General features: G+C 42.9%; 1 protein-coding gene across 6 annotated transcripts in view; it reads right to left on the bottom strand.

Moving 5' to 3' along the window:
- Positions 1–12,150, bottom strand: part of COL27A1 (collagen type XXVII alpha 1 chain) — a 294,861-nt gene that overhangs the window by 160,539 nt on the left and 122,172 nt on the right. For all 6 annotated transcript variants that reach the window (XM_073314250.1, XM_073314251.1, XM_073314249.1 and 3 more), the window contains 4 exons: positions 9,192–9,236; positions 8,291–8,344; positions 3,506–3,550; positions 440–493 (listed from right to left, as the gene is read on the bottom strand). In XM_073314250.1, coding sequence (XP_073170351.1) covers positions 440–493; positions 3,506–3,550; positions 8,291–8,344; positions 9,192–9,236 — 198 coding nt within the window. The remainder of the gene's footprint in view (positions 1–439; positions 494–3,505; positions 3,551–8,290; positions 8,345–9,191; positions 9,237–12,150) is intronic.

The raw sequence follows: 12,150 nt of genomic DNA, 5'->3' as shown, positions 1-12,150 counted from the left end.
ATCACTAGTCAATTTGGAAAAACATTTGTCCCAGGCTGAAGGAATGATTTTTTCCTTAAGTATTTGCTTTTCTTACACTGAGATGGACCAAAAGAAAAAAAAATCACAGCAACAATGGAAAAATATAATCCACCTGAACACTCCCCTCTACTTTATGAATAGCAATGTGTCACCTTGCTTGGAACCCTGAGTTTCCTGAGCTGCCCATTAATGTACTGCACAAAGGTCCATCTCCTACATGAGGAAAGGAGCATACTGAAGAGAGTAACCATCTCTCTGTCTCAGTATTAGGCATTCTTTCCTGTTCTTTTAAGAGCAGGCAAAGCGAGGGAGCAGACCACAGAGTCACGTCCAGAAGAGGCTGCAATAGGTATCGAAGAAATTGGGTGATGGATATTCTAGAGACAGAAAGCCAGGGCTTTCCTCACAAAATACTCACTCGTTCTCCATCAGGCCCTGGCAGCCCAAATAATCCTGGGAGACCAATATACCCCTAAGGGAAAGAGGAAACAAGAAGTCAAATACATTTCCCTTCAGCAGTTATTCCATCCTGCCTGAACAGAAGAACGTCCTCCAGCGCTGGTCTATGGCAGCCGTGATGAAATAAACCTTGAGGCAAGTGTATATGCCCATGGACTGCATGGTGCTGGCTTCCACGATGTAGTCCAAGGGCACATACCCTCACACCAGGGATCATGAGGACTCCGTGCAGGAAGAGGCCAGCTGGACGGAACCTTACCTGGGCTGGCTCTGATCGTACCTGAGAGAAATGGAGCTGGGTTGCAGGTTAGCAAGAGAGTTACAACCATGGTCAACTGCATGCCTACGCCAAACAGAGATCTCTGTGGGAGGGCCTGGTCCCCCTGGAGTTTCTCATTCTGTTTCTCCTCCTGTCAGCCGCATACCTGGTCTTCCTTTCCTCCTCTCTCCGCAGTGTCCCTGAAGCTCATCCTTCCCTTCATCGATTCCAAGATCAGAAGACCATTGTGATCATCTAGTCTGGCTGCCTGTATAACATAGGCTGCAGAACTGCCCCTAGATCATTCCTAGAGCAGATCTTTTAGAAAAACATCCAGTCCTGATTTAAAAATTGTCAGTGATGGAGACTCCACCGCAACCCTTGGTAAATTGTTCCAACGGTTAATTACTCTCATGATTAAAAATTTACACCTTTTTTCCCTATCTGAATTTGTCTAGTTTCCATTTCCAGCCATGAGATCACATTTTACCTTTCTCGGCTAGACTGTAGAGCCCATTATTAACTGTTTGTCCTCCGTGTAGGTGCTTTATAGACTGTAATTAAATCATCCCATAATCTGCTCCTTGTTAAGGTAAACAGATTGAGCTCCTTGCATTTATCACTGTAAGGCAAGTTTTCTAATCCTTTAATCATTCTCATGGTTCTTCTCTGCACCCTCTTCGATTTATCAACATCTGTTCCCTCATCTTCCTGCTGAATCCTGTCTCTTGCTCTCCATAGGGCACCCTGTGGTGCAGATTCTAGCCAGACCACTTACAAATACCAGGCCCACCATACCAAATACCTCCACGAGCCTTTCACCAGACTCCTTGTCCTCTCCTCGAGCACCAAGGCCCCACTCTGAAATTGTACAGGCCTTGCATGCTGATCTGGGTCTGCATTAAGCTTCCTAATAGCTATGTACAATGGCTCAGCCTTCTACATGCCTACATTTCCTCCACGATCTAACTTTGATCAGAAGAGTCTCCTCTTCCTCATTAAAATCCAGTTTACTGTAAAGGCATCTCAGTTCAGTAGTGAGTGTCATATATTCAGTTCTGCAATATTTCTCCTGGGCTCTGGGCCCCTGCCTGGGCAAAAGCAGCTGCATAAATGCTATATGTCCTTTCACTTGCAGTAACTGGAGACTTGTGCTTAATTCGCTGCACGCAGTGATTAAAACAAAATGTTACCTTGTGCATTGCTCCTTTGCACAGGACTCTTTCTGTCAACTGCATAGCATCAAGCAGAAGTGAATTTTAGCAGGTAGCCACCTCAACGATTTCCCAAAACTTGGGTCGCCATAGAAAAAAATTCAAACACTGACACTGAACTTCTTCCATCCCTCCTCCTTCCCACTCCCCAAATCTCCTGACCCATCCCAATAAGCCTCTGAGACTCTCTGGGAGCCCATCAGACCACTATCCCACACCACGTCAGTATTTCAACTAGTTAGAATTTCACTATGGGATGATACAACCACACAGACAGAGCCCAGCCATCTAACCCACTGTTTGTCCTCTCATCCTGAGTCACAACGCAGCCACCTTCACATCTCCCCACATTTCCTATGAAAAAGCAGTGGGGGAAGAGGGCCCGAAGTGGTGAACAATTCAGACTCTTTCAGCCATAAAATGGTCGATATCTGGGCTAAGAAATATCAAGACTAAGTTCCCATTAATTGTAATGGAAATTAGAGGTTCAGTTCTCCTAGGTGGCTTTCAAAATCTGAGTCCCAGACATTTAGGGGTAGCAAATGAATGATAATTTTCAAGGGGCTTATCCTGGATTGAACACCCATACCCCGTATGAACGCTGAATTCCTACTGTACCATAAGTCACACAATTCTCTAGTGCAAGATCCTGGTTACTCTAGTGAAATGGGGGATTCAGAAATAGGGTTACTACTTAGTGAAGTGAGAGAAGCAAGCTGTGCTATCACAGACCTGTGTCTACCGGAGTACATTAAGCAGCTGATGCTTCCCCCCACCCCTTTCCCTACCACAGGAATAAAGTTAGCTATGGAGTCAGCTTTTGTTTATTGCTTGCAATTTTTCAAGTGATGGAAACCAGCTGGTAGCATTTACTGTTCATGGAGAAAGGACCACATGGTCAGGAGAGGAGCATTTTTATTGGCTCAGAGGATCACTATGGATTTCTAATTGTAGGTGAAGAGCAAAAGGTGATTAAATGCAGTTTTAATTCTTAATTCATCCCTCAACAGTCAGCAGGAATCCCCAGAGCTTGAGCTGATGAGCAAACCCAAGCTGAGATGCAGGGATATTAATGTTCTCATTTGCATATGGCTTCAAGATGTTGGCTTGTTGTGATGCATAAAGATGTAAAATCAATTCCAAATTTCTCTGCTTATAAAGCTCAGGACCAGCCTACATCTAGAAGAACCCCTCTTCAAAGTATTTGGAGTGGCTGAACCAGTGTGTTTGATGAAGCTAGAGAGGCCTCACTGAGACCAAAGTTGTAGGGAGACCAATCCTTTGGGATTTGGATTTGTTTCCTCTCCAATTCTTTGGACTTTGAAAGGGTTGACTTTGCAGCACAGCAATACTGGGAAGTTGCTCCGTTGGTTTTGGTACAGTTTTAAACCAATTGGGGATTTAATGATGCATCAATTAATTAATGAGCTCTATGTAATAAAAATAAGAAACTTATATTAGGGTTGCAAAGTTGATCACAAGGAGCGACAGATACTAGGGGATAGAACAGGGGGAGAGGAAAGAAAAACAAGGTAAAAAATGGCTCACTTACTCGACTGCCTTTTGGACCAGCTTCACCTATTGGTCCTGGTAAACCCTGAAACACAAGAGAAAAAACAAAGACAAATGTGGAGAGGCTTTAATATAAACCCTAATGAGCAGTGCCATATTTACAGCACTATCCTAGGATGGTTCTGATGATTTCACAACTATCCCAAGGGGTATCAATATGGGAGAATGAGGGGTGGGGGGAGAAGAGGAACAAATCCCTAATTGTTGTGAATTGATGACTCTGCAAAACAGGAATCTTATAAAACACAGGAGCTCACTCTCTGAGACCCAGAACACTGGAACTAGAATGGAGATTTCTGGTCATAAAGACTGGAGAGGTTAACATAGTGGGATGCAAGTAAATTGCTATCAAATGCTAGTTGCAATGTAAAGTGACACCATGTAGACAGTGGCACTCACCAAAAGGTGGGATTGAGCATGCTGCCAATGAACCATACAGACAAGGCGGCAGCTAACTGCAATGTCAAAAATACCTTAACTCCTGGGAGGGGACTGTAGATGGGGCCCAATCCAAAACCCATTGAAAACAAGGGAAAGACTCCCACGGACTTCAGCAGGCTGTGGATCAGGCCCACAGTTCCACATGCAGGGAATGGTTAAAAAGGTATTTTAAATTTTTGAGCTCCAAGACATGAATGACCCTCTTTACCTTCAATAGTGGAAAGACTTGTAATCAATGCACCCACTTTTCTAGCAATGATGAGGGGCCCATTCATGCTCCTTTTGAAGTCACTACTAAAATTACCATTGGGCTTCAAGTGAAGGAGGATCAGCCTTATGACATCTGTAAAAATTAGGTACACTGGGCAGGTTCTATCCAGAACATTGGAAGCTGGGAAAGAATTCAAAATAAATCTCATTGTATTTCTGTACCCACTGCCCTTCCCTTAAGCAGGGCTGTACTCTAAAAAGAGGCCCTATAAAAATTGCATAATGAGCTTCCATGTTTATTGCCTTTCACCAGCTTCCAGACCAAATTTATCTAGTTTACAAGTAAAAAGGACAGGTTTATTTTTTCTTCAGCTGTCAGCTCTGCATATTCAACCTGGGATCTGAAAGTCAAGTTGTGCTCTTTCTGGCTCACACATCATCACCAGTAGAAGATTTCTGCCGTCGGAACATCGTTAACAATTCTGCCTATGATGCACGAAGCAAAATAGAGCCAAGCTCCCTCTCCCATAGCACTGCAGAGCCAACACAGCTGACAGAAGTTACAAATAGTAAAATCTTAGTCAGTAGGGAGAACTGACTGAAAACACACAGGGTTCAGATCTCTTGAATAAGAAGGTGCCATTTTTTCAGAGCCACTTTCTTGACCATAACTGCATTTTAAAAGTACTTTTGTTTTCTATGTACCTGGGGACAAATACTTTGTCCAGAATATCTGACTGGGAGTAAGACTCTGTGAATCCATTAAACAGCATCCACTAATCTTGTCAGTTCACCATAACGCAAATGGTTAGGATGTTGGTTGAACTCATGAACACATGCTCTCACATGATGTTCTGGTGTACAAATCTCTCATGAGCCTTGCAGAGGGTGTGAATGTAACATTCACGTTTAGGTTCATAAAAATATCTCAATCTCTCCTACTGATTGTACTCTCCAGTGAATTAGTCTGTACATTATGCTGTAGATTCACAGACTTGGGTATCTCTAGAATGCTATCAGCACTGTATTTCTGGAATATGCTAAATGAACCCTCGGTTGTTCATATTCACTCCTAAGATGTATGAATGCAGAAAGTTTCATCTAATATCTGCACTACCTTATTATTAATAGACTAACAAATCAGCATCTGTATGGAGTCATATGAAAGTGATCACACAGTACAAGCCTACCTGTGTACATCTACAGGAGAGCTGGAAAGTGTAAGTTCCATCTAGGATAGACATACCCACTAAAAGTAGAAGTGTAGCCATGGCAGTACGAGCGGCAGCTGTCCATGGTCATAGCTAGGGTCTTGGATTGGGACTGCACTTGGGGCAGCTAACCTTTCCCACTGCTCCCACCACCATGGCTACACTTCTCTGTTTAGTACACTAGTTCAATCAGAGCTAGTGTGGGAAAGTCTACCTGAGCTGGAAATTACACCTTGCAGTTCCAGAGTAGACATACCCCCAGTAGGGCTAGGTACAATGTTTAACATTAAGCTCAACCACGAGACAACACTAATAATTACATTTTCTAGTGTTTACCTGGGATTTTTTTTTCCTTGAGATACATGGCTGTGTTCATACCTGTATGACAAGAGTGTGACTCATTCTGGACCCAATCCTGTAAACCCTAACTCACGGGACTAATTCTACAAATCAGCAGGAGGCGCTGCTAGCTGCTCCACGTTTTTGAAAAATCAGACTCTTCTTTAGGTTTCTAAATACAGACTGGGAGCCTGGCTTTAAGGTACTCATTTTTCAAAATCTTGGTGATTGACCTTGCGTGAATAAAATTTTGCAGGACCAGGGCCACGGTGATGGAGGATCAGGGGACAGTTCCAGCTGGAGCCTCATGCCTCTGCGCATGTTCTCCGCATTCATTCCAGGCAGTCTAGAGCATGCATCATTCCAGAGCAGTTATTAAAGAAAGTGCCTGAGCCTGGTCTATTTTCCTCTGCAACATTTTGCACACATAAAGGGCTTCTGGCACATTTTTTAGAGGGTAAAGGCCAGAGAGTCAGTTTTCTTCTGTCTCTTTAGTCTATTCCCCTTTGCAGTCAGCTCCACCTACACCTTACTACTGTGCTGCAGGGCTATTTGTTTACTGCAGCTCACAGCAGGACAAGATTGGTGTGCAAAAGTAAACTGATGTGGAGTGCTGGACCACCTGGTCCAAGAGAGACATTTGGCACTCCTGCTCTTGGATTATCCCCACCGTAGCCCGTGCACGTTCATGCCTGTAAAGGAACTGCTAGGATAAGCCAAACAGGTTCACAGTGTGTCTCTCTATGGAATTTTTATCAGGCTAGGGAAATGGATGTCTCCATTAGATGCATTTGGATAAAAGACGTAGGAGAGACTGGAAGAATTTTCCTCCATTGTTCACATCCATGGCCAGTCTGTATGATATAATGTCCAGTGAGCATGTCTGTAGGGGAGCTGGAAGATTTACCAATATGTGGATACAGCCAGCTACTGGGAGAGAGTAGGTTCTGCAGGGGTTAAATTACTGACCCATCTCTCAGATCTCACATGCCATAGAGACTGGATCTTGAGGACACAGAGAGCAGATTTTCTACTTTAAAAACGGGCAAGATGTGTGTCCTGGATGCCATCTTACAGTTTTTAAATGATTGGTGACATTGGTGATCACAGCATCGTGGCGGGAACTTGTTCTTCACCAGGGATTGTGTGGACATGTTGCTAAAAACAATATCCAGCTGCACCCACTGTGTTTAGCGATTATATTGTGGCTCTGCTTTGACAGGCTGTAAATATGCTGGAGGTGGAGGGCTATGGATCAGGCAGCATGGGTGAGTTTCCTATGGCTAACCATTGTCCTCTAGTGCTGTACAGTAGCACATGAGGGACTAGCTAGTAGTCACTTCCTCAAGGGATCTCCAAAAGCAGACTGACCCTATTTCCATAGTCCCTCTAGCAAAAGGCTGAGCAGACAAAGCTTCATAGGTAGAGTTTGCTGCTGGCTTTAATCACGATCTTTTATTGTCACTAGACTTCTTCTGTCTTAGGTTTTTCTCCTATTTGATATTAGGTATTAAAAGTGATCTGCAAACTGCAGGTAGTTAGGATACTAGGCATACGCCCCCTTCTCATCTCTTTATGATTAATAAAGTAGGTCTGAAAAAATGTGGCCAGATTTCCCTTGTTTTTATCTTGCAAGTTCAGATCCTGCCCACCACAGAAGACACTGTGATGACTGGAGAACGGGTTAAAATGACGGCATCCCATGAGCTAAGAGAGTGAAAATTGAGCAACTGAGGGAAGGGATGTTCAGCTAGCCAGGTTCTTTGCTCATTTTTCTTCCACACGTGTAACTCCAGTGCCTGACTGACACTTGAAAGAACGAATATTGTTAAAGATGCTGCACTCCTTCCCTTTGCACTAAGGGATGAAAACCTCCTCCCACCTGGGCCATTCCTGGGATGCAAGGCATTGCAAAGTGGGCAGGGAGATGCCTTGACTCCAGGGGCCACAGAGAATACTTGTTCCTGCACCCGCCATTGCACCTGGCTCTTGTGTAGGGTCAGAAGGAAGGGGCATGGTGGCTCCTTGTTGTGTCCACAGAGCATAACCTGGCCCATAGTGAGCATAGTTCCAGAGATAAGGTCTATAAGGAGAAACTGAAGCTATATGGAACAGATTCTACAGAGTTCCCATCTGCAGGGAATTTTTAAGTACAAAAACCACAGGTGCTGCCATACAGAATTTATATCTGTGAAGGAACAAAACATGCTTAGTAGTTTTTCCTTTGTTTACGTCTCCAACAAGTGCAGATCCTGCCATGATCGTGTCTGCACAGGACCTCCATGATACTCCGAGCAGATTCTCCAGGGATCACGTCAATTTGTCGAATGAGTATGCTTTAGTTTTTCAAAGACAATGATCACAAGGAACAGAACGATTTCTAAGAACCTGAATGTTCACTAACAAATCAGAAAGGACCAAATTATTTATGCTAAGGGGGAAAAACAAACAAAAAGAAACCAACACATTCCAAGGTGTGAGCACCGTATTTAGTGGAGTATGCTTATATCTACCTGCATACCCAAATCCCTACTCTGTGCACAGCACGGTAAGATTTACTGCACCTGCCTGCCAGGATAACCTTTGGCACCTGGGCTCCCGTCTGGTCCTCGTTCACCCTTAAAAGAAAAGCACACAAAGGTGAGGTTAATGCTACAGCCTATTAGATTTTGGGAGTGGGGGGCTGTGAATGAACTTGTTTCCGATTTATAAAGAGAAAGAAAATTTTGATAAAAAAAGGCAGAGGAATAAATTTAAGAAGAAGAAAAAGCTACAGAAGCCAACTCAACAGGATCTAGGCATAAAGCAAGCGTTGCTGTCTTCCCACCTCCACTGAAACTTGCAGATAGTTTGGAACAAGGAGGCTAAGAGAAGGTGTAAGGCTGTGTCTATATCTCTGGCATATGGAACTGCTTTACCAGGGGGAAAGCTCTGCCAAACTTTTTAAAAACTAAATGGATTCATGTATAATATCCTTTAACATCATCTATAACAGGCCTTGCTATTCATTGCTATTTGACTGCAAACATCAGATTTATCCAAATAAAAAAAGGGGGTGGAACGTGAGTTACAGTCAAGTACTTAGTATGATGTGGTTAGTTAGTAAACTCCAGCTGAAAACTTAATGTAAAGAAAAAAGAATGAGTATAAATCTGCCCCTATTTCCATTGTATAAACTTGCACAAGTTTGGGCAATAAATGTTGCAAATAAATTAGAAGCTTAAATAAGTCCCTCCTTTCTCCCTGCCCCCACTGATGTTTGGTTAACATATGTGCATAACTCCCAATTAGCACGGGAGTTAGCTGCATAAATCGTCTCTCTATTAGGCTGGCTCCGAAAAAGCACTTTGATTCCACTGAAAAGCTTGGTAAATGACTCAGCCTGATTTCAGATTATTAGCAGACGAGAGATAAACTACAAAGAGGGATGGATTTAAAGTCTTGGAACCTGGAAGGGGCACTCACCTGGTCTCCAGGATGACCTGGTGGTCCAGGGTAGCCTTTGTATCCCTGTTTAAAAATATAAGAGTAACAGAACAAAATAATCAGAACTTTGTTTGAATTTCTCATCCCAGCTCAGTACTATTTAAGCTCAGTACCAATGTGGACACAAGAACAAATGGATATAAACTGGTCAATGGGAAGTTTAGACTTGAAATTAGACGAAGGTTTCTAACCATCAGAGTAGTGAAGTTTTGGAATAGCCTTCCAAGGGAAGCAGTGGGGGCAAAAGACCTATCTGGCTTTAAGATTAGACTTGATAAGTTTATGGAGGAGATGGTATGATGGAATAACATGATTTTGGCAATTAATTGCTCTTTAAATACTCATGGTAAATAGGCCCAATGGCCTGTGATGGGATGTTAGATGGGATGGGATCTGAGTTACTAAAGAAAATTCTTTCCTGGGTATCTGGCTGGTGAATCTTGCCCATATGCTCAGGTTTAGCTGATTGCCATATTTGGGGTCGGGAAGGAATTTTCCTCCAGGGCAGATTGGAAGAGGCCCTGGAGGTTTTTCGCCTTTTTCTGTAGCATGGGGCATGGGTCACTTGCTGGAGGATTCTCTGCTCCTTGAAGTCCTTAAACCACAATTTGAAGACTTCAATAGCTCAGACATAGGTGAGAGGTTTTTCGCAGGAGTGGGTGGGTGAGATTCTGTGGCCTGCATTGTGCAGGAGGTCGGACTAGATGATCATAATGGTCCCTTCTGACCTTAATATCTATGAATCTATGAAAGCTCTATAGAGAAGTTTCCTCCAAATCTATAATCCGTTTTATGATTCATGCTAACTTTTCACCTCCCACCTTTTGTCTGTTTAGACTAAGCTCTTTAGGGCAGTCAGCTACCATGTGTGTGTACAGCGCCTAACACAGTGGATCCTTGTTCTTGGTTGGGGCCTCTAGATGCTACTGCAATGCAAATAACCACCACTCGCAGCTGGATTTTCAGTATCACAGATGAAGCTGCTTTGTTTGTACCTGAACATTATCCATTAGGAAGGGCTCAATCTTAGAATGGAGCTGGAAAAACATATCTACAAAATGATCTACCTGACTAGTCACATTCTCTGTGTCCTGCAGTGACCTCCCACAATTCCCGTTAAATCAGATTCATGGGATGAAATCTTGACTGTATTGAAATCAATGGAAATTTTGCAACAGACTTCAATACAGCCAGGATTGCATCCATAGATTTTAAAGCAGAAGAGACCATTTGGGTCATCTAGTCTAGCCTCCTGCATAATACAAGCCACAGAATTTCACCCAGCAATTCCTGAATCAAGGCCAGTAACATAGGGTTCAGTTATCACATATATCTTTCCAAAAGATATCCAAGAGATGGAGAATCCATCACATCCTTTGGTAAATTGTTCCAATGGCCAACTACCCTCATTTATTTATTTTGCCTTATTTCCAATTCAAATTTATCTAGCATCAACTTTCAGTCTTTGGATCTTGTTATGCCTTTGTCTGCTAGATTAAAGAGCCCGCTGTTATCAGGCATCTTCTCCCCTGTAGGTACTTAAAGATGATCAAGTCATCTCATACTTCTCTGATAAGCTAAACAGGATGAGTTTCTTAAACCTCACATTACAAGGCAGGTTTTCCAGACCTCAGATTATTCTTGTAGCTCTTGTTTGAGCCCATTCCACTTTTTCAGCCTCTTTTTTGAAGTGTGGACACCAGAAGTGGACACTATTCTGGTAATCAGCTGGCCAGATTATGTGGTACATCTTTTTATTAGAGGATAAAAGAGTTTATAATTTTCACTGCCAACAAACAGACCCTTCATTTTAAGGTGTGGTTTACATTCTCCAGATTTACTTAGATCTCCCTTTGTATATCAAGTAACATGCTTGGATTTTATACTCTTTGTCTCCCTTTATTATGTTACTGTAGCTATTTAAAATAAACTAGTCTCCATAAAGTAGAGGCAAAGCACATCAGAAGATTACATTTAGTTAGGGACTAACGTGATAATTGGGCTACTACGGAGGACACAAAAAATAGAAAAATGTAACTTAAAACAAGCTGGGGTGGGGAGTGGAGGGGAGGGGGAAGTATCAACATTTAAATAAAAATATAGAAACAACAAAAATACCTTCAGGCTGAGTTATAATGGTTAATTATTTCCTGATCTATAACTTTATACCCAGTCTTGGACTGGAGATCCAAAGATGTCACTGTAGCGTAGTCAAACATGTTAGGTGGCCTATTTTTCCCCCTCTGTGAGACACAATGGTACCCTTTTCGGCTAAGTGCTCAGCCCTTCAGTTCACTCACCAGACAAGTGACTGGACTTTGCTTCTGCTCAATTGTTTTTTTATTTTTCCCATGTGATCTTCTAGGACCTGCAGCCTAACTCCTCCCTCGCAAAGGAACGCAGCCCTCACAATGTTCCATGTCTACTTCCCATTCACGTGCCTCTTCACTCATTATTTCAGATATTTGGGCTTAAAGAAACACTCACTCTCTCTCATGACCCCATTTCTTGTGCTTGATCCTGCTGTTACATCACAATCCTGTGTTTCATCTCTCTCTCTCTAGCCACTGAAAGTCACACACTGGGACTTCAATGAAAGATCAAATGGCTGGGGGTAAAGTAAGCCTTAGCTGAACCTTCTATAATTAGTTAACATAGGGTCTGGGCCTGATCCAACGTCTAATCATGACAATGGGAGTCTTTCTACTGACTTCAGTGGGCTTTGGATCAGGATCATAATACTGAGAGTTACAAAGAGGCCTGATGGCTCAGGTAATGGGATAAAGTGCTTTTCACCTGCGGATCTCCAAGCAGGCAGTGACCAAAAGTTCTTGCATTCCAAAGGCTGTTGGCAACCTGACATTGTCTCCATTCATTTCCTAGTGAAGGAGAGTCTAGATCACAAAAGCCAACATTGCAAATGGTAACCTCAACTCAC

This window comes from Lepidochelys kempii, chromosome 16, assembly GCF_965140265.1.
Source record: "Lepidochelys kempii isolate rLepKem1 chromosome 16, rLepKem1.hap2, whole genome shotgun sequence".
Classification (NCBI taxonomy): Eukaryota; Metazoa; Chordata; order Testudines; family Cheloniidae; genus Lepidochelys; species Lepidochelys kempii.
Note: the sequence above shows the minus strand (reverse complement) of the source record. Positions and strands in the feature narration are given on the sequence as shown.